Source organism: Biomphalaria glabrata, chromosome 6, assembly GCF_947242115.1.
Source record: "Biomphalaria glabrata chromosome 6, xgBioGlab47.1, whole genome shotgun sequence".
In the NCBI taxonomy this organism is placed as follows: Eukaryota; Metazoa; Mollusca; class Gastropoda; family Planorbidae; genus Biomphalaria; species Biomphalaria glabrata.
The window spans coordinates 21,649,231-21,677,213 of record NC_074716.1 but is presented as its reverse complement, the minus strand read 5'-3'; the positions used below and the strand labels follow the sequence as shown (position 1 = coordinate 21,677,213).

General features: G+C 32.8%; 1 protein-coding gene across 2 annotated transcripts; it reads right to left on the bottom strand.

Moving 5' to 3' along the window:
- Nucleotides 1-27,983, bottom strand: LOC106067379 (heterogeneous nuclear ribonucleoprotein R-like). Of its 2 annotated transcripts, none has more exons than XM_013226550.2 (10): nucleotides 27,826-27,983; nucleotides 11,020-11,155; nucleotides 10,701-10,924; nucleotides 10,498-10,605; nucleotides 5,249-5,425; nucleotides 5,014-5,149; nucleotides 4,326-4,534; nucleotides 3,424-3,790; nucleotides 2,424-2,524; nucleotides 1-1,385 (listed from the first exon to the last, which is right to left on the bottom strand). In XM_013226550.2, the coding sequence occupies exons 2-10, from the start codon at nucleotides 11,153-11,155 to the stop codon at nucleotides 1,014-1,016; spliced, it is 1,830 nt and encodes a 609-aa protein (XP_013082004.1). In that variant the 5' UTR covers nucleotides 27,826-27,983; the 3' UTR covers nucleotides 1-1,013. The 2 variants fall into 2 exon arrangements, with proteins under 2 accessions (XP_013082004.1, XP_013082006.1); XM_013226552.2 differs by having other exon boundaries at nucleotides 1,200-1,385; nucleotides 2,420-2,524.

The window sequence follows — 27,983 nt, the reverse complement described above, 5'->3', positions numbered from 1 at the left end:
TACATAAAATGCACTTTAATGCATGAACATGTGACATAAAAAAAAATTTAATGACTTAATGAAAATGTTGGTTAGTGGAATGCTAAACAAAACCTACCATTTCATTGATGGTAGCTGAAGGAATCATAAAACAATTTGTGTTGCCTGTTTTCTTTGAAATTCCACTAACCTTTGAAAGTGTTTGCCATTCAATTTAAAGCAAATTTAAAATAAAACTTGTCATTTCACTACATGACAATTTACACCAATTTCATTACAAACACCAAAACAATCAAATAGTTAAAATACTTGTACAGTTTTAAAATTAGTTTTTTCGGCATTCTGGATTAAAACAATTCTTAAGGCTGAACAAAAGCTACAAAATGTTCTAAAAAAATGTTTCCTATTCAAATGAATGCTAATGAAAAGACACTCTGCCTAAACAACAGAGCATCTAGCTGAACTAGTGCTTGTTATTCACTGCTAAGGTCTAAACGGTATGCAAATGTGGCATGCATAGCAGGATCCAAATATTGGTCCTGATCTGTTGCATAAGCTGCCGTAGAACGGAACCCTTGTGCCTGACACCACACGGTGCGGTATCAAGGCATTATCCATTCATGCCTGGTGCTTATTAAGCCTGAGGTTATGATGAGATTATATATAGGAGACCGAATAAGTTTTTAATTCAGACTTTGCCGAAAAAGAAAATTCTTTGGGGGGATATGCTTATAAGATCAAAAATATATATATACAATATTTAGGCCAGGAGAAGATGAATATACATTTATTTAAACAACTACTGATGCCCAGCAAAAATTTCGAAGCCTTTTTGTTTTAAAAAAAAACTGGGCCAAAGACTTAAGCCAGTGACCCCCCTTTTTTTCTCTAGACCGCTAGACATGGGTCATTTTTTTTTTTACCAGGCTACAATTTCAGCCCAATATTTAGCCATCTTTTGGTTACAAGTTAATTTTACAATATTGGGCAGGATTAAAGATTTATCACAAGTTTTTCTTTATCACTAAGTTGTTTCAACCCCAATTCTGCCCATATGAATCTTCATACCATGCATCATCATTTCCATCATAGCTCATGGTCCCATACATGTCCTGCTTCATATCTTGCTTTAGCGGTTGTTGCGCTATTGGTTGGCTGCCCCAACTGTCCGTATTCCGTCGCTTCGAGCTCCCAGTCTGGAAGTCTGTACCTGCTTTTCGTTTTCCTCCCCTGGCCGCAACTGGTGATGAGCCTGCCGAAGGGCTGTTTCCGTTGCTAGCCCCGCGTCCCCCGCGCGAGGCCCCCCGGGCAGGTCCAGCATTTCGGCCTTTAGCGGCCGCCCCTCGTGTTGCCTGTCCTCCTGTTGCGTGGCCAGTTTGGCCCCCACCACGACCTCTGATAGGCGGCTACCATAAGACGAAAAAGAAATAAATTTTTGAGACATTTTTTGCCCTAATTATTAGCTTTGTAAAAGAAATATTGAAAAAAAAGAGGGAGTTTTTTTTTGTCATTGCAAATGCATACATTATTATTTTTGAAAAGAATTATTTATCATATTTGAATATTATTACTCAAGTCAGCGTATTAGAAAATTAAAAAATACAGTATACATTTACAATGTAATCTCCCTCTTAAGGAGGGAAACAGTTTGAGTGAAAACTGTATGCCTCCTAAAAAGCCAAGCAAGACTCATCAAAATGTCTTTATGCTTCATAACTTTTTTTTTCTTCAAATAATTTTAAGTTAAATATTTTTCTTAAAGGCAGGAGCAGCAGCTATTTTTTTTATTTTTGTGAAAATACAAAATATCTTGAAAGTACCCAATGTTGGTTATCACTATAGTTTTCTTTTTCTAATATACGATCAGAAGGGAAATATTTTTTTTTATTTCAATGGCTCCCAAGACATTGACATTGGTCAAGGACTTATAATTGTGTAAAATACAAAAAAAATTACATTTCTAAGATTGGAAAGTGTCAAGATGGCACAAAAATGTGCTTTTTTTTTTGACAAACACAAAATTTACTTTGATTGTCCAAAAGTGTCAGACAAAACAATTGGAATAGAGAAAAAAAATGGAAGAAATATATAACAATACAAGTCCTTGTGGAACATAAAAATGTTACAATTTTATCTGTATCTCAAATATTTTAAAGCATTTTTTTCTATTATTCTTGCAAAGCAATATTAAAAAATGTAATAAGGGCTGTTTTTTTTTTTTAAAGTTAAAATATATGTACATATATATTTATGTAGAGAACAAGAATAGCCTTACTAATGATAACCTATACTTTAAAAAAAAAAAAAAAAGAATTCCACTCTCATTGCTGGGCTAATATACTGGTACTAAGAAATATTTTAGGTTTAACATGACTGTAGCTCACCCCCTTATCAATTAAAAATTTTCTGAGTCTTGCTTGGTAAGCTCTCATATAAGTACTTACAGGGGGCAAGCCTCCACGGGCACGACCACGCATTGGAGGAAGAGGTGGGTAGCCATAGTAGTCAAACTCTTCATATCCATAATAGTCATCATAGTAAGGTTCTGAAAAGAGATAATTAAAGGAAGTTTCTAAAAAACACTGGCTATGCCTAGTGTTTTGAGATATATATATATATATCCATTGAATCCAATATAAATATATACAATGAACAAAATTTAAAACATTTCAATATCTTAAAAATAAGGAATAAGTAATGTGATACTCATAAATAAATGTTAAATTTACCTTAGACAGTTACAAATGCTCAATTACTTGGCCATGTATATATGTTTTTTATTTTGATACTACATGAGCTGATCCAAGAATATTTACTAAAAAAATTAATTTTATGAAATAAAAAATGAAAACTAACCAACTGAAGAAAAGTCTCCAGGATCTAGATCTAGACCAGATCTAGTAATAATTATATGAACCATAGAGAATTTTTTTTATATATTTATCTATATTGTCATAAAAATGTGTATATATAACTCGTTTAAAAGAAATCTTGAGCTAATTATCTATGTCACTACTACCATAGGAAAAAGAAAACTGGTCGATGGTGGACAAGTCAACAGCTCTAGCTCTAGGAAATATAATCAAAATGAATACAATTTTTTTTTAAATTTATATTTAATATTTTCACAAAACTTTTATATGCCAGTATAACATTTAATTACACATGAAATGACTCATTATCTCACCCTACTCTATAGAAATCATTCTAAAAAATAGAGCCTTTTTAAGCACCACTTTGTAAAAACGTTGAAAGAATGAAATTCTGAGGTTTAGCAAAGGGAAACCAATCAAGGCATTTAAAAACACAGAAAAACAAAAGCCCAAACATACCAGAATTGATCTGCAGACTATGGTAGGGTCAAATCAATGCAGGGAATGTTGTTACAGAGTGTTAAAGCAAGCACTCCACACTTCATTTTGTTAAAAATATGTGTCAACTTACCAGCATAAGGTTGACGCCTTAACCCAGCTCTGTTTGAAGGATGTCCTCTTACTGGAGGAATCCAATAATCATCAAATCCAAAATAATGAGCTCTCATCATACGCCGTTCTTGATCACGCTTGCGTTGCTCTTTTTTCTTATTCTCAGATGGGGGCTTAGCAAGAGAAATATCAACCTCTAGGCTACCAATTTTTTCTCCATTTAGGGCAGCCATAGCTTTTAAAGCATCATCTCGTTCTTCATAGTGAATAAAGCCATAATCTTTGATTTTTTTCACCCTTTCTACTTTGCCATATTCACCAAACTTCTCTTTGAGAGTCTCTTCACTAACATCAGAGGTTAAATTACGTACATACAACACTTTGACCTGGGGAAAATAATAAATACACTTATTATTACTATTATTAACATTAATCAGTTATTCAGTACTGTCTTTGGTAAAAATGATGCAAGAAAAATTGTGACTTGACAAATTAAATGTTAAAGCAAATGAAATTAATTGTATTGCAATTGCCTCTGACTGCTGAAACAAGGGTAAAAGTTTGAATCCAAGTCTTTACTATTTAAAATAATCTCGAGGCAGAAATCTGAAGTACTTTAACCCAAAATTTAATCATTACTTAAAATCTTAAAGAAAAGTTTAATTGAAATAATTTTTATTTAAATGAAATGTTTATTAATTACTTTGAAATGGTATAAAAAAAATTTTGCTGTGAATACTTTAGTATGAATTGGTATTGACAGTAATGAAAGTTTAATTACAAAATCTTGTATCATAATACATTCCACTTTAAGGTTTTTGCTTTTATGTAATGCAAAAAAAGAAATGTAATGGTAGCTATAAGATTTTTCATGTATCTATATGTAGTAGCAATCAGTAAATATACTAAATCCATTCATACCTTAGACATTGTTTCATCATCAGGTTCTTCCATTGGATCAGCCCAATCAACAATAACATCACACTGCCAAAATTTGGGATGTCCTGCTTGTAGCTTTCTCTTAGCATTTGAAGCCTGCTTGTGTGTTTCATATTCAAGAAAAGCAAAGCCACGATTTTTTTGCTTAGGATTATCAGCAGATCCATAAACAATAACATCAACAAGACCATCTAAGAAAATATAATGTAACCATAGAATTTAAAAGATATCAATTATTAAGCTCATGAAAGTGAAGGGAACTTCCAAGATTAAGTAAGTATAAGAGAGGGAAGGTTGCAGGCATTGCATCAAAGAGCCAAAAGATAAATTCTACTACTTGAAATCATTATAGATAAAAGCTTTCATTTTAACTGTTACTGTGAGAAGCAAGCATTTTAATTGCATAATCTTGTGAGAAGTTTGGCCGAGTGGTTAAAACAGCTTAGATACCACGCAAGTTTTAACTCTTAAGACAGATTTGTTTTAATTGGAGATTTGTATAAGATTGAATGAACAATCATGTTAAAGGGGCTTGTGAGATGCACTAAAAAAATCAATAATAATTTTAGGTTAACAATTAACTTATAATTTAATCCAATTTAAATATCTTTAACACATTAATTTGCACAAAGCCATTTTAAAGAAAAAAAAGTTGAACGTTATATAATACCTGTTCTTTTGCCAAACTCTTCTTTTATTTCTTCCCTTGATTTGTTTTTAGGTATGTTTCCAACAAAAAGTCTCACGTTTGCAATGGAGATATTGACCTTTAATTGTTTTCCAGGTCTTATCTCGTAGTTATGAAGCTGATAAAACATATTAAGCTAGCATTATATAATATTCTTCAGGAAAGCAAATTATCTCAAGACAAAATATATAAGGAGTGATAATGTGCTAATACATGCCTGATTTACAGCTTCTTGTGCAGCTTCTTTCTCACAAAATGTTATAAAGCCATAGCCTCTGTTAAGGCCTGTCAATGGATCCATCATAAGTCGCATGTCCCAAATTTGTCCACATTTTTCAAATAATGGGATAAGTTCATCCTCAAACACATCTTTTGGGATTTTCCCACAAAAAATCTAAATAAAAAATGTTATTAAAAAAAATAATTAGCAGGCCTCTATTACCTTTCCCCCTTTGCTACACACAAAATTGTCAATTATTCAGGGTTATATATATAGAATTCACGAATGTAAATTATTTTCACTGAATCTATCATATCTAGACTCAGGGTCTATAATTCTAAGTCACTAAAATTCGCAGACTTTTCACGGCTGCAAGCAAATTATCTTCACTAAATCTACAGTAAATCTAGACTCTAGATCTAAGTCACTAAAATTTTAGGACTTTTCATGATGTATCGAGATCATTAAATTGGCTAAAATTCACGGAGTTTTCAGGTTAGGTGCTAAGTATCTAATTACTAGATCTAACTTAGATCTAAATCTAGATACTATTTTTAGCTAGATGATTTACGGACTTTCCACAAAATTCACTATTACTGTTACAACAAGATTCTATGTTAGGGAGGACCTGGAGGGGTGTAGCCTACTGCCTACACATTAGGCATCATTATAGACAATAGTCACTACACACTAGATCTAGCGTGTCTTCAGTCGTAACAATGAAAGGAAACAACCATTTCTATGCTGCCTTTTGCCTTCACAAAAATGATGCCAGGTGAAATGCTCGCTTGAGCCAAGGCCATCTTCAATCACGAGGTCGCGCTTCACAAGTGGATAAAAGGCAGCGTAGACGCGTCACTGGTCAGCTCATTAGCTCAGCCAGCCCGTAACGTCATGCAATCAGAATGCCTAGTTACGTTCCCCCCCCCCCCCCCCCCCCCCCAAACATTTTAGCAAGAAATAAGCAAAATATTTATTTTTTTTAAATACTGGGTGAACATTTTAGGAGAGTGGACAAAATTTTAGGAGAATTTTGACAATTTTTTTTTTTGAAAACCAACTGAGAGAAAGCTGTTGAATCTCTGCTGAGTTCTTAAGCAAGATAAGCAAGAACAACCAGATGAGGAGCTATGCTTAGAGAAAGAGAATGTTTAGCACTAAAACTGCATATTGAGGGTTCCTTATGGTATTTTTTTTCATGCAAATACAAGTTGTTAACAAGAAGAGGACCTCTTGGACTATGGCACAAACATACATGGCTTTTAAAGCATTATTAATAATTATTTATTAGTTTAGATCTAGATTTAGATCTACATTTCCAAGTTAAAGTCTATTACTAAAAAAAAAGTAATCTAGATTTAAATTCTAGCTCTTGACTATAGTGGTTAATCCGTAAATTTTGTTTTGCTTCTAAAAGATTTGTGACCATTAAATGGCATCATTCATTGTTAATAAAATCTAGACCTACTAAATCTCTATCTACTCAAAATCTCTCAGTAGATGATCTTGTTGATCAAGAATGTATATTAGATATCTAGATCTAGACTTGCATTCAGACATTTATTAGTCTTACTAGAACTATATCTAGATCTTAAATTCTTGACTTAAATCTACTAATTTGGATCTAGATTCTAGATCCAACTACTCTATCATACTATACTCACTAATCTATAGTCATGCTAAGTAGGCCTAGATAATAGATCTAGTCTAGGTCCAGATTCTAGAAGGCCGGTATGCCTAGTTACTAGATCTGGACCGTATAATAGATATAGATGTCTAAATCTAATCTTATTTCCATCAGAAAACTCATGAACGTCGGAAGCCAGGGTTCAAATTAGAAAATTTTAGGGGCCATCGTAACAGAGAAAAAAGCGCCTCCGGGCAAAATGATTATGATACGCTCAAATCTGTCCAAAATGGCAAACTGCCATTGAAGTCTAGATCTAGAACTAGATCAAAAGTATTCAGATTAAAGAATCTAGATTTATCTAGACTGATTCAAATCTCTCTAGATCTAGACTTTAGAACTAGGGTCTAGATCTAAATAAAACGAAATTTTTAAAAATATAGAACATAGAACTTTAACTGTATCAATAGACATATATTGGATTAATGCATGTTCAAAACAAATCGTCTTAGTTCGCATTTTCCGAAAACGGAAAAATATCTCTTTTTTACTCAAAAAAAAAATTGGGGAGAAATTTTGATTTTATTGGTAGATAAGTGGATCAGATGAAATTTTCGGAATTATGAAAACTTTTGGAAAATTCCCATAACTGAATTGTATATCAAACACTGGTGAGAGAAAATTTTGTATTTTTGTCTATTCGCTTTTAAGGAGCAGCATTATCTCTCTCTCTCATTCCAAGGTATATAATTTGTACCTATGCTGATATTTCATTAAAAATAGAATTTTCCAAAAAGGGCCAATTAAAAGCAAGATTTCCTTTGTAGACCAATTGGTCCATATGGATATAAAGAGACTACTAAGAATGTCATAGCATACTTACCTGTAACTATCATGCATTTAAATTATCCATTAAAAGCAGAATTTGAAAGTCAGAACTCTCAGAATTATGTAGTGTGTATGTGCATGTTTTCAATAAAACCATGAGTAAAGGTGAGAGGATGATTTGGTTATGTAGACTGAATAGATTCTGATAAAATCATGAGGTAGTCTGTCATAGTTCAAATTAATAAATACTAGTGTGAAAGTGAGTATGAGCAAGACACAGAAGAGGTATTTTTAGTAGGTTACATCTTGTTTAAACAGGGTTCCCCCACCATTCTGAGATTAGGATTTCAGGAGATTTCCAGGAGTTTTCCAGGAGAAAATATTCGATTTCAGGAGCGGAAAAACGCGAACTATATCTATATTTAGTAATAAATATAAGAATTACCATATACATGTATACAATTATTTTTTTTCCTTTTCAAATTAGCAAATTCAAAAGTAACTGATTAAAGAGTAAAAAAGTACTTGTAAACCAATAAGCCTATTTGCACTACTCTCTATATATATTGCTTGTATTAGTCAACATTAGGAATTAATTAATTTTTAAAATTAACAATAGGTGTCTTTAAATCTATAAAATCTAGCTCTGAATCATAAAGCTAGAAGTGAATTTGATAGTAAAACCATGAACAGTTTAATTTTATATAGCAGCTTAAATACTATATAGACCATATTGGCATATTACAATATACTCTAAGCCCCATCTACTTCACAATCTAGATTTATAAAACTAAAACTAAGATTCCAGAATCTAAGTAGATCTCTATTATATCTAGAATTCTAGAAATATAATCTATACCATTAATCATATATACTCTAAGTCTAAGGCCTCCACCCTAAAAAGTAAAGTAAAAGTAGAATAGTAGGCCCCATATTCAGTAGCTATAACTATTATATACTGTCTGTAACTATATCACTATAATTGTCTCTATCTAGATTGACTAGATATATCTATCTCTGCATCTGACTAGAGATCTACTAGTAACTAGTACTACTACTAGATCTAGAAGATAACTAGCTCTAGATCTAGATTGACTAGATCTAGATTAATCTAGAATAGTAGAATCAATCTAGATCGTACTGATCATAGTAGATCTAGTAGACTAGATATAGAATAGATCTACATAATATTATAATATACTGTTACGAATCTCACTATCCAGGCTCTCTGCAAACTGCACCATACACCACCAACTTAAAGGACTTGACAACTCAGAGCTCCAAAGTAACGTAACACTTTAATAGTTGAATAAATAACAGCCAATACTGTACAATTGGCAACACGTACACTGTACAAATATCTCTCCGATAGCACTGTACCGCCATATCAACTCTTGCACTGGACTCTCCGTCTCGTTCTGGGCTTGCACTGGGTTCAACACTTCAGGACTGACTTCACACACTTGGGCTCGTTGTGTCGGACTCGATCACAGACCAAGATCAAGACGCCGTTCGTCTCAACTGTACTTGATAGTACTCCGCACTGAACAGTCGTAATGCTCCGTACAGAACCACACCGCTGAACTGTGCTGTAGTCGACCGGACTGTAGTGAACCGGGCTCTCAACCCCTGCCGTGAACCGTCTTGACTGCAACACCTCCGCTCTTATATAGGGTCCCTACTGGCCTTCTCGAACCGGACAGAACGCCGCTTGACGTTTCTAGGTGGTCAGATGACTACAACTCTCGTGATGCTCCTGAGCTCTGTTCACGCCGTCGATCCTTCCCGAACCGCCGTGTTGACACTCGTCTCGGCTGACAGTCGTAACTCGTCACGGTTGACCGCTCGTCTAGCGCTGGCCTGGGGCGATTTGAGTCGGCTGACTACACACACACCACTACCCCCATTTGTGCCACCACCAGGTTTATAACAATACGTATAGTAATAGATCTATATCTAGTCATTTCTAGTAGATCTAGAATTCTATATCATCATCATGATCATCTACTACGTACTAGATCTATGTCTACTACTACTACAGTACTAGTTTAGGCCAGGCATGGCCCAGGCTAGAATCCCTAGATCTATAAATCTTATCTAGTAGATGATCATGATAGATCTAATCTAGATTTACGGTCTAGTCTTAATTTTAATATGAAGTCTTTCTAGATTTAGATCTAGATAAAATAGATCTATCAAATCTATGTAGATCTAGATTTGTTTTTAAAAAATTACTTTTGAGATCGAGACTTAGAATACCGGTACTTAAGATCTAGATATTTTTATTAAATGAATGCCGACAATGCCGTTTTTTTTTCTTTATCGCCCATAGGATCGGCGATTTTCATATTGAAGGACATCCAAAAAGACAATTTTGTCTATTTTTCAGGAGATTCTTATGACTTTTCAGGAGATTTCCAGGACTTTTTCATATATTTTGCAATTTCAGGAGATTTCCAGGAGCTCCTGAAAAATCAATAGGCCGCGGGAACCCTGTTTAAATTATCTGTTTCTACATACATCTATTTTCAAGTTGAATCTATATATATTTATAATCAAGCAAAATAAAATATTAAATTTCTGTTGTAACAAAGTTATATCTAGATATAATTTAACAAGGAGAAAGCTTGGATTGTGTTTACTAGATCTAGTCTAGATGTGTTCTTTTTTAATTGGGTTATAGGTCTAGTTAATTTGCCAGCATGCTGACTATTTTGCATCCATACATAACAGAACTTTTTAAGTTAACATATTACTACATAGCATTATTGAACACGGTTTTAAATATTACCTCATGGCCAGTGCCTGGGGGTGTGGGATCACCTCCAGGTGGAGGACCGCCATATTTTCTTTGGCCTGTGGTGACATCCAAAGAATAGCCAGTGCGATCTAGAATTTCCTGAAAAATTAAAATTGATGTTTAACTAATATGACTAAAAAAAGTCTTCAATAAATACAATAATTATAAATCAATAAGTTTTAGTAATATTGTACCTTTAACTTTGCCTCGTCTGGCCCTTTTACAAGTGGAGGCATATTTCCTGCTCTTAATTTATGTCTGTATGTTTTCATTTGTCCACAAAGAAAAGCACTTTTGTTTCCTACATGTTCAAGGTTACTCTCACAAAACTGACGCAATACTTTAATAGCATCCTCTGTGGAAAATTCTTTAAGAGCATCCATAGCTCTTTCATCAAGATCTGATTGTGAAAGTTTCCCTTTAAAAAAAAAAAAAAAAAAAAGTAAAGCATATACATGCTATTAAGTAAGCTCAGTAAGAGAATTAAAAGCTAAAAAAAATAAAGAAGCGTGCCTGTCTTGTAAATATTTAGTAGTTCTTTAGCAACTGTTTTATTGATTCCATTATCAAGGAGTGCTTGTGCTTCTGCCTCCTCCTCTTGTGTAAGAGTTTCTTCTTTCATGTCAATATCATCTCCGTTTTGACTCATCTGTTAAAAAATAATTATTTTGAGACTACTGTAAGAAATAGAATGATTTGAAAATATTTCAAGTACTAAAGCAAATGAATCAAATATTTAAGATGGCTGTCAATTTTTAAAAGCAATTACAAATTTTCTCTGCCATTTTTTCCTTTTCTAAGTTGTTTTGATTTTAGCTAGACTTCACCATAATAAAAAAATAAAACAAATATATATATTAAGATCAAAACCAATTAGAATTTGAATTTTTTAAAAAATGCAAATTACAAATAAAAAAAAAATGTTTATCTGGTATAACCCCAAGTGGATTTCTTGTCTTATAAAAAACACAGATGTCATAGTTTTCCCAAGGTCAATCTAGGTATGCATTATTAATCAATGACAAACTCTGCCAAATCATTGGTTTTCCCAAGTCTATTCAGGCAACCCATTCCGTGCTCTAATAGCACTAAGGAAGTAGTATTTGTACGAATGATACCACCTCCCGTCGCGCCTGTGTAAATGTCCACCCAGGGAAGCGGAAAGGCTAAATAAGAGAGCTAACAAAGCCTCCAGTAGGTTACCACAGTTATGCTCTAGCCAGTGTACTTGCACATGGTGGGGATATGAGAAAGGCTTACTGACCAGTCCTCATCTATTGCACCGTTTGGTGCAATATCTTAAACCTTTTTTTGGGCATCTCAACAAGGAGTATTTGTACAAATTTGTCCATATGGAGCAAGAAATGTGCATCTTTCTGAGTATCTGTTTTTGTATTTGTTCAATGTTTTATGTATAATTGCTACTTTACTTTTAAATCTTTTCAATCCTGAAGGGTCTCTTAAATTTTATTATTTACTAAAGGTTTTACTCTAATCAAATATGAATATTTGTTTTTATGAATCTCACTACTCTAGTCTGTGGCTGTTCTAGTTTCTTAATATTTTCTTAAGTTGAGGGGGTCCCAACCAGAGGATGCATATTCATTTATTATTCCACCAAGAGTTTTTAGTCTGTGTAACTGTTTACCATAAATAAGATAAGCAGTATTTTTTACTAAGCTTATAAATCAACTCGAACTGTCAATCTGTATGATAAAAAATTTGTACACATTTCTCCTAACACTAAGATAAGCTGAACTTTTGCAAAATTATTTATTTTACCTGAAAACACAAATTAAAAAAAAAAAATAATTAACCAATTAGTTAATTAACTTTTGGAAATTAATTATTTTGTTTAGTATCTCAACCAAGGTAAAGAAATTGTACTTGACTGAGGTGGTGGTTTAAGCTTAATTAGTCCTCTTTAGAAGTCGCTGCTTTAAAGTAAGTTTGAAACAAGCAATAGATAACTATACAATGCCACTTTAAACGGGTATTCAAGGCATGAACAGAATGGAATGACAGACTTGGACTTCGCCAACGATGTTGCACTACTTGGGTCTAAAAATAAATGTATACCCTGTACAAGAAACGTCGGAGAGCCTAGATAAAAAACATTAACTTGGATAAGACTAAAATTGTGCGAGTTTGATATAAGGTGAAGGGTGCCCCCGTCAGACTTAGTAAGTCAGAGATTGCAGAGTTGGACAAGTTCACATACTTAGGCAGCATCATAAACGATGGGTCTGCCTACCATGATGTAGCATGCCGAATAGGAAAGGTAGAGAGCATTTTCCAAAGGATGTGACCTGTTTGGACAATCAAAGCTATTAAACTTCCATCATCCCAACAACAATATATGCATGAGAGACATGGAAGTCATACATGCCAAAATTAAGAAAAGACTAAATGTGGCTCAACAAAAATGGCTAAGATAGATTTTAGGAGTCATATAGAGATTAGGTCTCAATCATGGAAATCCTATGCCAAACTGCAGGTCAATCACTTAGTGAGGTTGTGAAGAGCGTCACATGAGGTTTGCAAACATGTTCTCCGACAAAATGAATTACGCATACCAAGAGTTGCCATGACATGGAGACCAATACGAGGAAAGCACAAACAGGAACTTTCTCGTATAACTTGGCGCCACACTTTCATTAAAGACCTCAGAGCAGCAGACACCAGGTGGGAAGATGCTTCAGACATTGCCAGTGACATCTTGCCACCCAACGTGCCAAACGGCACGGGAGGATTTGATTGACAAGACATAGTGACCTGGATGGATGGATATGTGCTAGATGGATGGTGTGGGCTTGAAGGACGGATGTATGTGACTTAGGTATGGATTGATTGATTTCATGTGACGTAATAAAATTGGAATGGATATGACCAGCATTTTTTTAAAGTGCTACTCTTCACGCTCAGTGTGCGTGTAACTGATGTCACACACTAGTCAATATTTGTTGGCAGTTTATAGCAGGCTTTTATTTATTTTTTTTTACACATAGTTGACCAATAATTGTGACCCATCTTCTCTCTTGTCCACCAGCACGCTCATAGCACCTGCAACTAATTGATCAATCACTAGCCGTCTAGTGTAGCATGCTCAGACTTTTTCTTTGGTGGTGGTGTGTGTGTGTGTAAGGGGGGGGGGGGGGGTAATTGTTAAGATTATTTCTATTACCTTCTTTTTTTTTTTTAAACTATCACCAGACAGATTAATAGATCTGGGTCTATTATGAATGGAAAAATCGATCAGCCAGCCAGGTATGCAGATGACCATCAACAAAGGATCCGAAAGAGATATCCTAATATAGAGCATATGACTAGTGGCAACATATCAAAGACCTCTAATCTATAACTCCTTAATAGCAGGGTAAATAGTCAGCCCTTTCCTGATCCCAATTTGGTTTATATCAAGATTTAACAGAAAATGACATGAATTTAAAATAATAACACTTATAAGAAAAGGATTTTTTGTGCTTTGTTTGGTTAGTGTTTCAAGATGTGCTGTCCAATGGTCAGGGGAAAGAAAAACTGTGTGGTTCATGTTGCGGTTTACACTACTTTGACTAGTGATGTTACAATATCCGGTGAAACCCCCCTTTTATTAAGTCAAAAAAATGTTTACTTTTTTTCTGACATTTTTTAGACACCTTAAAAGCACACTTTTTTAACCTATTAAATGAATACTTCTCTGTAAAAGAGTTATAGTTTTTGATTGACCAATAAAAATGGCTTCCAGGAATGAAATTACGCTTTCCCTCGTGGAGTAGAAGGTTATTTTTTATTAGACTTAAATAAAGGTTTGATTTCCCAGTGTGTAGTTTAAAAAGCTCAACATACCCACGCATGATGAGCTCTCCAGTATTGTATAGCATTTTTCTGACTAAATTTCACTGCTTTACTTTTCACATAATTCTGTGCACTTTGGATGCTAATAATTTTTAATATTTAGCAGTTGAATCCAATGCTGGAGGCCATTGTTAACCATTGTAATTTTAGCAATCATGCCAAGATAATAGTGATTGGTCAGATTGGTCATGTGACATCAAATAATTTTCTGATAGGTTGAATTATTATAGCAGTAAAAAAAAACAGACTAAAATGATGACAAAATAGCTGACATTGATTTATTTCTGCAGTTACACATTTTGAAATAGATGTAGATTTAGATCTAATGAGTATATAACATGCAGCTTAGTGTTCAGATATTTTAATAACAATAAACTTTCCTTTGAAACATGTTTATGTACTAGTTGATTAATATATGAGAAATGGCAAGCATATTTATTCAACACATTCAAATCTCCTCACATCGTGCCCATTGGTTGCTATAATAAGGACAAGCACACATAGAAAATGTATTTTCTTTCAATCAGGAATCATACATACATAATTTAGCTAGGTGAAAAAACCTGGAAGTTTTAAACTTGTGTTATCGATTACTTTAGACAATGGCCTTAAAAAGCTTAATTAAGTTATTTATCATTTTTAAATTTATAATCAAAAATACCCCTTTTTTGTTTTTACCAATACACAGTCCAAGACAATGATCACACAATTTTTTTTCCTATGCTAGAAATCATGCCTGGCTATAATTCTACAAAGTTTTATTGCGATATCCTATGCCCATTATATGAAAAGTTGAAAATACAGTTAGCATTGTTGGCTATGGGATTTTCCAGTTTTTGATAAAGTTTGATAAAGAAATTTCGTAAGTTTAAAAAAAAAAATACTTCAGGCCATGTAAGGCCTAATATTCTGCATATATTCAAATTGTTTTTGTGTACTAAAAATACGCCCATTAGTCTAAAAGTGCATTTGAAAAAAAATTGTTTCAGACGATTATGATCCCACTTTTTAAATTTTGTTATTTTCTGCCATCACAACGCCGCCATTTTTTTTTTTTCACTCTTCAACTCATACAGTTAGAAATTTGTTTAAAAAAATGATGAATTTGCAAAAATTTGCAAGTTGAGCAGGGGGTCTACCGAAAACCAGAAAACATGGCAGGGGGTCTACGAGACAAAAAAGTTTGGGAACCACTGATCTAGAGTCTATAATTATTAATTAGAGTAACTTACATCTATCAAACACCATCGTTTTAAGGTACTTATCGAACACCCCATAGTATTTTTTTAAATTCTCCTTTATTTCGATGATGACGAAACTAGTCTATTATATTTAGTTTCATTTTCACCCAAGGATAATTTTTTTTACTTATATTCAAAGTGCATTGGTAATATTGGTATAAAAATTTCACTTTTTTTGACTTCTTGGGAAGAGTGAAGTGAGTCTCGGGTTAAGGGTATTTTTTAATGCCAATGATGCTTCAGCTCAACAAAACCTATATAATATGCTTCTAATTAGGCTGAGAAATATTTGCAACTATTTTTTTTAAAGTGTTCTTTGCTACCTAAACATGAAAATTGAGGTTTAAAAAGGGGGTGTTCGATAGTAGCTAAACCATTCTCCTGCCATTTTTATGTTTCAAAATTCATAACTCTGTAATGGTCTAACCTATGAATAAACTGATGGTGTCAATGAATTCGTCATCCTTGTCTATAAAAATAGCTATTTTGTAATGTATCACTACGCATAGTTAAAATTAGATCTGATGTGAAGAGGGGTAGGTTGGGTTTTCTGATGCGTAAAAGTTTTCGTCATGATTTTTGTCTCTGTAAAAGTTGTGGGCCGGTTTGGAGATTTATCGGCCACTTCAAAGGAAATAGATGTCTTCTATATATTAAACATATTATTAAGACATTTCATCCTTAATTTTATTATTTTGTACATTAGCGCAACGACACAAGCCATATTATCATAGTGTGACGAGATGATTAATTAGTTAATTTGTGGCTTGCTTATTTAAGTCTAGGGGAGATTTTAATAATTTATCCCGCCCACATTTAAGATTTTGTACAGGCACACCGCAACTAACAGTAAGAACAGAACAATATTATAAGTTTATAAATAAATATAATTTAATAAATGAAAGTTTACAAAAGATAAATGATCAAATAAAATTATAATTAAGAAATGAAATGAAGGTGTTAATATCTAAAATAAGTGCTCATCATGGATTGCTAATTGGTGAGTGATTGGAAGAGAAGAATGTTCCTAGGTGTGAAAAGTTATTAGGCCACAGCGTGTAGCGCTGGTGCAGCGACCAAAATTAAAAGTTAGCCCTAGAGAGGCTAGTTAATGTTTTACGTCGAAATTCGTCCTGAGAGAAACAGTGCGAGTGGAGATAAATTCTAAAAGAATTTAGTTGTGGGTGGACAAGAAAATAATTGTTTTAAGTTAAAAAGAAAAGTTTCTCACGGTTTGCTGGGAAAAACTCAAATGAAATTTTGCATGCAAGTTTCGTGTCGTCACACATAGGTACTTCGATAAAAATTTCAAAATGATCACAATGCAATGGAACCTATTTGGTTAGATAGAGCTTGAGAAATGCTTTCCAATGATACCAATTTTATATTGCTGTGAGGGAAGTTATTAAATTTTGAGTGGCCAAAAATGAGCCTTCTATAGCCTTTGTAAAGCAAAAAAAAATCTTTGACCCAAACAATTGACACTTGAACTTTAATTAACTGTATTAAAAAAAGTCTTAAAGATATGGGGTTGAAACTTCACTCTTTTTCATTAACATGTATTCTATTAAAACAAATTTTAAAAATAAGACCAAGCAATAAAATCTTTGAAAAAAAGTGAATTAATATATAAAAAAAAGCCTTCGACAAAAAATAAAAATATATGTGATTTTGTCATCATATGAGCCCAAATATCACAAATAAAACAAAACAGAGATCTGTAGTGTGTTTTATTTTGTTTAATTATAATTCTACTGTATTTAAATAGCTATTTATATGCATCAGATAGATAATTTTTATAAATTATAAATGAAAATAGCACTGCGCAGAGAAATATTTGCTAAAATTTAATCACTATAAGTTTAATAAATTTCATAAAAACAGTTTAAACCTTTTTGTAGAGCACTGGCAATTAATCATTTTAAAATGCCTGAATTTAAATTCTTTAAAAATTAGATTGTAAATTTATGAAAAATTTCTTGCATCGGTTAATAAAATAAAAAAGAAACCTTGCGATTTATTTACAAGTTATTAAAAGATTTTTTACTTAATTTTTTTTGCAGTAATAGCTCATCATTTTAAAAATATAATGTACTCATTTATTAACTATTAATTTACATGTATACTAATAGAAAAAAACAACACACGGAAATAAATAAATAATTAATAGTTCAAAGCTAAAAATATGAAAAAAAAAAAATTAATATTTAATATATTATTATTTTAAAATATTTATTTTTACTTTACAATTTGCACATTACAAAGTCATTAAAATAAAGACACATTCCCTCTCCATAATCTAGCATTTAAACATTATAAAAGTTAATCTAAATGAAAAATTCCTATGTGTGCTTCTAAAAATAGGACGTGATAGATAGAAATTGACCATTTCCAGTAAATCACAGTGTTGGTTGTTACTAAAAATAGATTTTAACCATCAACTTTGAAAATTAATATCTAAAGAGTGCGCCAAGCTACAAAGTTCAAACTTAGCACACAGATATATATTAACATGCTAAATTCAATAGAATTAGCGAGATTGTTGTAACTATAAACACTTTTATTTTATTTCAAAAATAAAATTTTACCCTTTTTTGTCTTTGTTAATTTTAATATCAAATATCTTTAAAGTGCGCCAAGAGAATCTAATGAAATTTGAAATATACACATTTCATAATATGATAAATTATTGTAGCAAACAGCATTGTCATAACTTTTATAGGAAAAAAGTTTTAAAAATGTCAACTTTCACATAAACTTTTGTTAAGAAAAATGTAACAGATTAGCTTCAAAAGCAAATAAAAATTATCTCTGATATCTTATGTTTACAAAAAGTAATCACAATTAGTCCTCAAATAAAATACAATGTGCTAAAACTTTGATGGAAATGACCACCCTTAAAAAAAGGGTAAAATGTGCTGACACACTTTTCAGCCATTTTTTGGGAGAAAAAAAAATGGATCTGGTCAGTTTATCGAAGTACCTATATTATCACTTTTCACACGCTCCACGCTTTCATTCTCAGCTTGTAACTGACGTCACACCGTGGCCACTACTTTGGGCCTAGCCTAGCTGGTCGCGCTAGGGGAAAAAATCGCCTCTGTTGCGGGGGAGAAGAGGAGGAATATTCTCTCTAGTCTGCCTACGGGGCACTCCCCCCCCCCCCCCCGTAGCACAGCTCCACTAGCTCAATGCGTGCCTGTCTCACCTTAGCCTTTTTTGTACCAGTCAGATAATTGCTAGTCTCCTGCTCTCTCACCCCCTTTTTTTTTTTAGAGCATGTAATGGTATGCTTAAGAGACATGGAAAAAAGGGAAAAGGAGGGGGGGGGGCAGGAGGCTTCATGTAGTATACTCTCTTTTGATTTTGATGTTTCACACAATGGCCATTTAGCGCACCTGGTCGATCAATAATTGTAGGCTCGAGGTCTACAATGATATTGCTATTGTGACTTTTTTTTTCAGCTGCCCATTGATGCCAATTTATTATTGTATACAGTTGTGCACTTAAGTGCTATAACATTTGTACATATTTGTTGCATATTTAATGGTTTAAAATAAATGGTTATACGTTTTGCATACACCACATAACTTTTTTTTTTATAAATATGTTACGATTTTTTTTTGTGAAACGTAACTTCATGTAACAAACACACACAAGAACACATACATGACTTAAATATACATTTTGCAGCTAGGCGAAAAAACGCGGAAGTGTGAAAGTAAAAAATGACCGATAAACTTGAGATTGCGTTTTTGACTTTTTTTCACATAAACCACACTTGCAAATTTAGTACACTTTTAAATGAAATGTTAGAAGTTTTAAACTTGTGTTATCGATTACTTTAGACAATGGCCTATATAAAGCTTAATTACGTTTTTTTTTTTAAAGTTATTTGTCATTTTTACATTTATTATAAAAAATAATCATTTTTTGTTTATAGCAATACAGGGTCCAGGAAAATGATCAATGATTCATTTTTTTTTCCACGGTAGATATCATGCCTGGCTATAATTCTACCAAGTTTTATCACGATATCTCCGTCGCATCGCTCAAAAACTTGAAAATACGGTTTACCATTGGGGGCTATGGGATTTTCAGAATTTACTGAATTTTGATAAGAAAATTTCTTCATCAATGTAAAACCACTGGAGGACATGTAAGGCCTAATATTCTGGATATATTCAAATAGATTTTATGTATTAATCGTCGTCGCATGAATTATAGAGCGCATTTGAAAAATAATTGTTTCAGACGATTTTGATCCCACTTTTTAAATATTTTGTTATTTTCTGCCATCAGAACGCCGCCATTTTGTCCCCGCCTCTCTGACAATTCTTGTAGATCTAGACCCGATAATTTGTTTATTTCATCAATATTTACATTTTAAACAAGTAAAGTTCATAAATATAAATGAAATCAGATTTGTGAGCTAGAAATTCACTATGAATACTAAATCTACTATTAAATTTCTTATTTAATAAGTAGATTTATCCTCTACAAAACTCAATTCCAACTTTTTAACTTTTTGAGCCGGGGGGGGGGGGGTGTCTCGCTGGCTTAGCGAGAGAGACGCTTTCATGATGACTCATCTTACTTGTTCCATGTCAACAATGTTAGGCCAAAACGACACAAAAAAATCATAACTTTCTAATTATTAGACATAGTCATAATTTAAAACACCATTGGAAAGTCCTTTATAAGTATTTTAATGATGTACTAACGAAAAATTGTTTTTTCAAAGATCAATTTATTTCACCTCCCTACATTTTGTACTATATTATTTTAACAAACAACAAAATTATTCTTGTAAATGCTTAAAACAAAAACAATAACAATTTGTTTATTTCCCCATATTTACTGTGTCAAATTATTTCCCTATGATGACTAGCGTCATATGACGATATGTTTTCTTATTCAGAAAAGGTAAAACTTGTTGGCCACCCCCTATAAAAGGGAGCTGTAAGTGTCGGAAGTGTGACAAAATAGTCCATGCGCAATATTTATGCAGAAGTTGGGTAGTAAACATTCAAATAAAGATTTAATAATAATACATCGAGGTGGTCGATATGCGAGGCGAAACCCGGGTGTCCGACAACCATCCTTTACTCTAGACTCTAGATCTAATCATCTATAATCTTTGAGTAGTAATACTAATAAGTAATAGAATAAAACATGTCTACTTTTTAAGAAAAATGGATGAGGAATTCATAGATACAATCAGTTTTTTTTTAGATCTATATCTAGATCTACAGTAACTTACGTTTATCAAACAAGTTAAGCTCATTCACCGACATTTTTTATGTTTGAATTTGTGTATCTCCGTAAAAATTAGACCTAGAAAAAAACTGTATCTGTGAACTCCTCATCCATTTTTCTTAAAAAGTAGACATGTTTTATTCTATTACTACTCATAGTTAAACTTATATTTGATGTTAAAATGGGTCAGGTTGATGATTTCAAAAGCTTAAATTATCGAACACTTTTTTACCTTTATCTTATCTTATCAAACATATTAAGAACTTATCGAACACACGAGAAGTATGGTGTTTTAAAAGTGTTATAATCCTAAAATTTTGTGAAAAGTATGGTGTTTCAAAAGTGTTATAATCTATACTTTTTTTATTTATATCATTTTCTTTTAACGCCATGTCAAGAAAGACAGATTTTTAGTCATTTTCAAATGGTCCACATCAAAGGAATCTATCACTGATCAGCTCTGCTTAGAAACTGACGGTGCTAAGCCCAGTAACGCATTACCGTAGTACTTATTTAGGTCTAAGCTATTTTGAGACATAAGGCCATTAATAAATTAAATCCAGATATTATTTATTTGAGGGAGAGCCTAATAAGCTTTGGTAGCCAATAGATAATCCCGCCCTCCCCAAGTCATTGCAGGACACAACAGTTTACTTGGTTGACCTAAAAACAAAACATACGGTACGCTGCCCTACGTAACTAGCCGCCGATCTAGCACGCTCAGTGTATGTAACAGCCCAAAAGTCAGTGCTAGATATTTTTCGATCTGGGGGGGGGGGGGGGGGAGGGGGGGGTTGGGTTTGCTGAAAAGCTATGGTAGCTTGCAAGCTGTGTTACCTATAGATGTAGATAAATCCGCCCTCCCTAAACCACCTGGTTGACAAAAAAAACAACAACGTATTTTAGAGCACGCTTAGTATTTGTCACACACACACAAACAACATATCTATATATAGGCCTACTAGTGTTTGTGACCTAATTAGCGGCTTGACTGTAGGTACTCGACTGATGGCTCCTCCCCCTTTCCCCTCAACATTGTTCTTACTACAACTTGAACAATGTTCTGGGGCTGTCAGACATGCCTACCCCCAAGACCCAGAATGTGGAACACTCAGGTTGAAAATGTGGAATTTTGGGCCCCAATGTGGAACATAAACGCGTTTGTTAGCAATACTGTACGCAATATAAATAAAACTTCAATTATATTACTTAAAAAACAACAATAGCATGCTTCTTATAAATTAGATGTAAATATTATAATTAAAAGTAAGAAAACCTTTAATTCATAATTATGTCCTTTGTTTGAAATCAATAGTTCTAACTCCTAAATGATGAATTCTAACTAAAATGTATTCTAATGACCTAGACTCAAATGTTACTATATCTATTTTTATTTGTTACTACTAGATATAAATCTACTGACTAGATCTAGATTATTCTAGATCTACATCTACTTGATTATCTATCCTTTTCTAGGGCTCTACTCTAATCACTCTAATAACTCTAGATGTTGTCTCTAGTTCTAGATCTAACTAAAATAATTTAAGAGTCTACTAGTGACTTACCTAGTCTAGACCTACATAAGTCCTAATAAGTCTAAGAACACAGATTATAAAAATAATATTATAGATTATAGATCTAGATCTAAATATTAATGTATAGTCAGTCTAGATCTATACTAATCTATAGACTTATTCAACTTATTGAGAACTAGATCTAAATAAAAAAAATAGTAAATTTATTACATAATAAACTAGAATCTAATCTATCACCTTCTTAGCTTCTATTACTTCTAAGTCTATTTCTAGACAGATCTCTAGAGATTTAGCAGAAGTGCTGGTCCTACTTTTACTTTTAGATCTAGAAACTAAACTAATAATTAATTTAGACTATAAGATGTAATAATACTAATAAGTAGAATAGTAGATCTAACTGTAGCCTTATTTAGCTTATTTAGGCCTTAGCCTTACTGTGTACTGTGTCTAATAAAATTAATTACATTTAGGTCTAGATCTAGGTCTTTTATTACTTTAATAACGTATTTTAAAAAAAAAATCCTTTTCTAGATTACTTAGGACTTAGAAACCTAAGAAACCAGTTGAGTTAGTGTTAGTTACTGTTAGAATAGTGACAATACTCTGATTATACTAATTATAGACTCCAATAGTGGCAATACGGCAAATGCAATTCCAATTGCCAATAGTCTAGAGTCTAGAGATAGTCTAGGTCTAGAGTCTAGATCTAGGTCTAGTCTAGATCTAGGTCTAGTCTAGATCTAGGTCTAGTCTAGACTAGTAGTAAGTAGACTAAGTAGTATAGCCATTGTCGGGAAAAGAAAGGGATTTGAATGAAACATTTGGCTTATTAGCATAATTAGCAATTACTAGATTCTCAGAATAGATCTAGTATCTAGACCTAGAGTACTAGATCTATGTCTAGATCTAGCTCAACCTTATCTTCGTAAATTTAGGACACCGTGACACCGGGTCCGGGAGAAGATGAAATGTAAACAATAAACACAGACCTATATATATTTTATTTTGCATTCAGTATTTTAATTTCGCATTATTAATAAATAATGAAAAATCGGCGATTTTTTTTTTTTTGTGTGTCGGAATTCAGACTTGGCGGAACAAAAAATCGTGAATGCGGAACGGCGGAACATGTGAGCTTTTTTGATGCTTTTGCGGGACGGTTCCGCATAATGCGGGACTGTAGGCATGTCTGGGCTGTGTTGATGGCCTGGTTTACACCTGTGTGTTACGCTATCACTGACCTTTTTTTTTTTTGTTGTGTGTTAGTCTGGTGGCTGCGTTTGGATTGAGTCTTGAAATTTACGTTGTTACTTTGCACTGAAAAAGTGTGAATGTTGGAGAGTGGAAGCGCGGGTAAGGGGGTGTAGGCAGAATAAGAGAGTGGTTAAATGCGTTATTGTTATTATTTTGTGTATTTGTGATGTTTCAAAGGAGTGTCTTTGTAGCGCATTATGAGCTTTATCATACTTTATGGCAAATATATATATATATATATATATATATATATATATATATATATATATATATATATATATATATATATAATTTTATAGACCCGGCGCCACACGTCTAGATCGAGAAGCACAACTGACTCTATGTATTTGAGGCTGACGTCACATTCTAATGGTCGATCAATTATTGATGATCTCTGGATACAGTGTCTTGACTGTTTCTCTCCCCCACCCCCCGACCTTTTTTTTTTACCTGCCCAAGACATTTTTATTTCAAAATACCATATCTGCATTCTATACCTCCCCCTTTGCCCTTTCGTTTTATTAATATCTCTTCACATCAAGCACATGCGCTAGGTATTGGTTTATAACACATAATTCAGAAGTTAATAGAATGGGGCAAATTCAGAAGTTAATAGAATGGGGCATCTGAAAAAGAAACAACAACTGAATACATTCCAATGTGTTCCTCCCGGGTGTTTGGCATTGATACTATTAGCATCTAGCAATAATATATGTGTCATAAAATCAAGCTTTTAAAATGGGTACAATTAGTGCATATATCGATGTAAATCTATTTACTTAAAAAAATATAGCATTTACGGTAAACCACAAATAACTGATACAAATTGTAACATATGATTAATTTATATCTGTACTTTGCATTACATTATTTTAAAAAATAACAAAAAATATATAATTTAAATATTTTGTCTTCTTTGGGTTATATCCCTTTGATGTTTATTTTTAACATTAAAATGGCGTTCGATATCTTACGAAGCTGAGATTGCTTATATAAAAACTGCTATTATCGAACACCCCCTTTTTAAACCTCAATTTTCATGTTTAGGTAACAAAGGACACTTTCAAATGAATAGTTGTAAATATTTCTCAGCCTAATTATAGGGATGTTACAATATCCGGTGACACGCCCCTTTTATTAAGTCAAATAACTGTTTCGACTTTTTTCTGACATTTTTTTTACATACCTTAAAGGTGCACTTTTTTAACCTATTAATTGAATACTTCTCTGTAAAAGAGTTATAGTTTTTGATTGACCAATAAAAATGGCTTCCGGGAATGAAATTACGCTTTCCCACGTGGAGTAGAAGGTTTCGTTTTATTAGACTTAAATAAAGGTTCGATTTCCCTTGTGTATAGTTTAAAAAGCTCAACATTCCCACGCCTTTTGACTCTCCAGTATTGTAGAGCATTTTTCTGACTAAATTTCAGTGCTTTACTTTTCACATAAGACTGTGCACTTTGGATGCTATTAATTTTTTAATATTTAGCTGTTGAATCTAATGCTGGAGGCCATTATTAACCATTGTAATTTTAGCCATCTTGTTTACATGCCAAGATAATAGTGATTGGTCAGATTGGTCATGTGACATCAAATAATTTTCTGATAGGTTGAATTATTATAGCAGTTTAAAAAAAACATAGACTGAAATGATGTCAAAATGGCTGACATTGATTTATTTCTGCAGTTACACATTTTGAAATAGATGTAGATTTAGATCTAATGAGTACCGGTATATAATATGCAGCTTAGTGTTCAGATATTTAAATAACAATAAACTTTCATTTGAAACATGTTTTTGGACTAGTTGATTAATATATAAGAAATGGCAAGCATATTTATTCAACACATTCAAATCTCCTCACATCGTGCCCATTGGTTGCTATGATAAGGACAAGCACACATAGAAAATTTATTTTCTTTCAACCAGGAATCATACATACATAATTCATATAAATTTAGAAGGCTCTTTCAAATCTACAACATATCAGATAACAAGATTCTTAAAAAAAAATTTCTGAAAAAAATTGTAACATCCCTACTAATTAGAAGCGTATTATATAGTTTTTTTGAGCTGAAGCATCATTAGCATTAAAAAATACCCTTAACTGGCTTAACCCGAGACTCACTCCACTCTTCCCAAGAGTTCAAAAAATGTGAAATTTTTATACCAATATTACCAATGCACTTACTAAGTAAAAAAAATGATCCTCAGGTGAAAATGAAACTAATTATAACTTAACTAGATCTAGAGGAGGCTCTTATAGTTTGAACACCCCATCGAATTCTCCTTTCTAAACGGGTCGCTTTTTTTTGTTTGTAATTCATTTGTTTTTATGTTTGGAGCTAAAATCGACGATTCGGGACTGCGCATGTCCAATTTTAGATAAGTTCTGGTAATTTTGTTCCGTTTTTCCAAAGCAGATGGCAGTTATTTAGATTCTCGGTAACCATGTATGTTAAGCTGTTGTTTTAACCTCCCCCGGCAATTCATACCCATATAAGGGATGAAGGCTATATCATGAGCCTGTTTGATCGTAGGCTGATGGGCATATCAAAATAAGCTTCCAAACATCTTTAGAAAGACATTCCAATCACATTTATACCGTTAGCTGTTAAATAAAATTAAAAAAGGGGGTGTCCAAACAAATAATAATGAATTCAGCTCATTCTCCTTTTTGAACACAGCAAAATCGTATTAAGAAATATTATTGAGATTAATAAATCTAAGATTTTTTCAATGAATAAACATGACCTAGATAGAGATATCTAGAATATATAACTTATGAATGAAAGAAAAAGTGTGGGCTGCTATTTTGAAGCCAGAGACCATGCCCACTGCATGTGATCACGCAAGATAAGCTGGCGGTAAGGAGAGGTATACACTCAGCGAGTAGTGTCACAAACTATCCAACAGGCAGTGGAGGGAAGGGGGAGAGAGTCATGAAAAGAATTATAAGCATCCATGGGAGGGAGGGGATGTAAAGGTGTCACAAAACGCACATCCAAATTATGAAAACAAGAAGAGGGTCCTTGGATGGGAGTTAAAAGAAAGACAGAGAGAAAATACAAGTAGCCTAGTAGAAAATATCATGTTTATTAAATTAAAATAATTAATTTATAGCTCTATAATCTATATATATAAATTTATTTCTGTCTGTTTCTACACATAGATTATATAGGTATTTAAATAAATAAACTATACACGATATAAATATATATATATAAAGAGAGAGAGTATATGAGGAAATAGACTATAAATACATATTGCAAAATTGAATCTACTTCTTTTACTACAATCTAAATAATTTTTAAGTAACACCGATATAATTTATTAGCAATTACATAGTGGTGTTCAACACCGGTGCTCACTGTTCAACTAAAGGAGAAAGCCCAAAAACTGCGTTCAAAATAGGAGCATGAAGTGACCTAATTTATTTTAAAATAAAATCTTGACTATGGGTGGTAATACAAAGGAACACAGCTATTTTTATAGTCCTTTAGTTGCAGAATAAGAATCTGCTTTCAGTTTTTTTGTAAGTTAAACCTTCACCAAATAAAAAAATAAAATAAAAAATTGACCTAGTTCCCGAAAGTCAGTGTTCAGTTATAAGAATCTACCATAGATCTATAAAGAAATGGACGATGCACAATAAGAATTGACTAGTTTCTTTATACTCATCGAAATAAAGGAGAATTTTAAAAAATACAATGGGGTGTTCGATAAGTACCTTAAAACGAAGGTGTTCGATAGATGTAAGTTACTCTAGGTCTAATTTTTACGGAGATACACAAATTCAAACATAAAAAATGTCGGCGACTGAGCTTAACTTTAACTTGTTCGATAAACGCAAGTTACAGTAGTATAATATAATCTATACTAATTGCGAGATCTAGAACAAGTATTTAAGATTGACAGATTCTATCTAGATCTTAAAGAAAAGGAATTGTTTACGACATATACGGCATCAGTTTATTCAAAAGCTAATCTATGTAGACAAGATCTGTCTCTACTGGGAAAACCGGTTGAAACAACATGATTCAAAATGGCGTAAAAACCGGCAATAGTGCTTGGAAACGCATGTTGTTTAAAATTGCAAGAATAATGATTTTGATAATATATAATATAAAAAGTTAGCTTACCTAAAATAGTACAAATCGAGTTTATATCTTACCTTTAGTAATAGGGGCTAATTTTTATTTTAGAAATAATTAAGCCAAAATTCTCTTCTCTAGAAATAGCGTCTTTACTATAATCCTGAAAAAAAAAATATAGAAGAGACCACGTGATACATGGGGATCACAAATTAAACTTCACGGTTACTCTTATGCA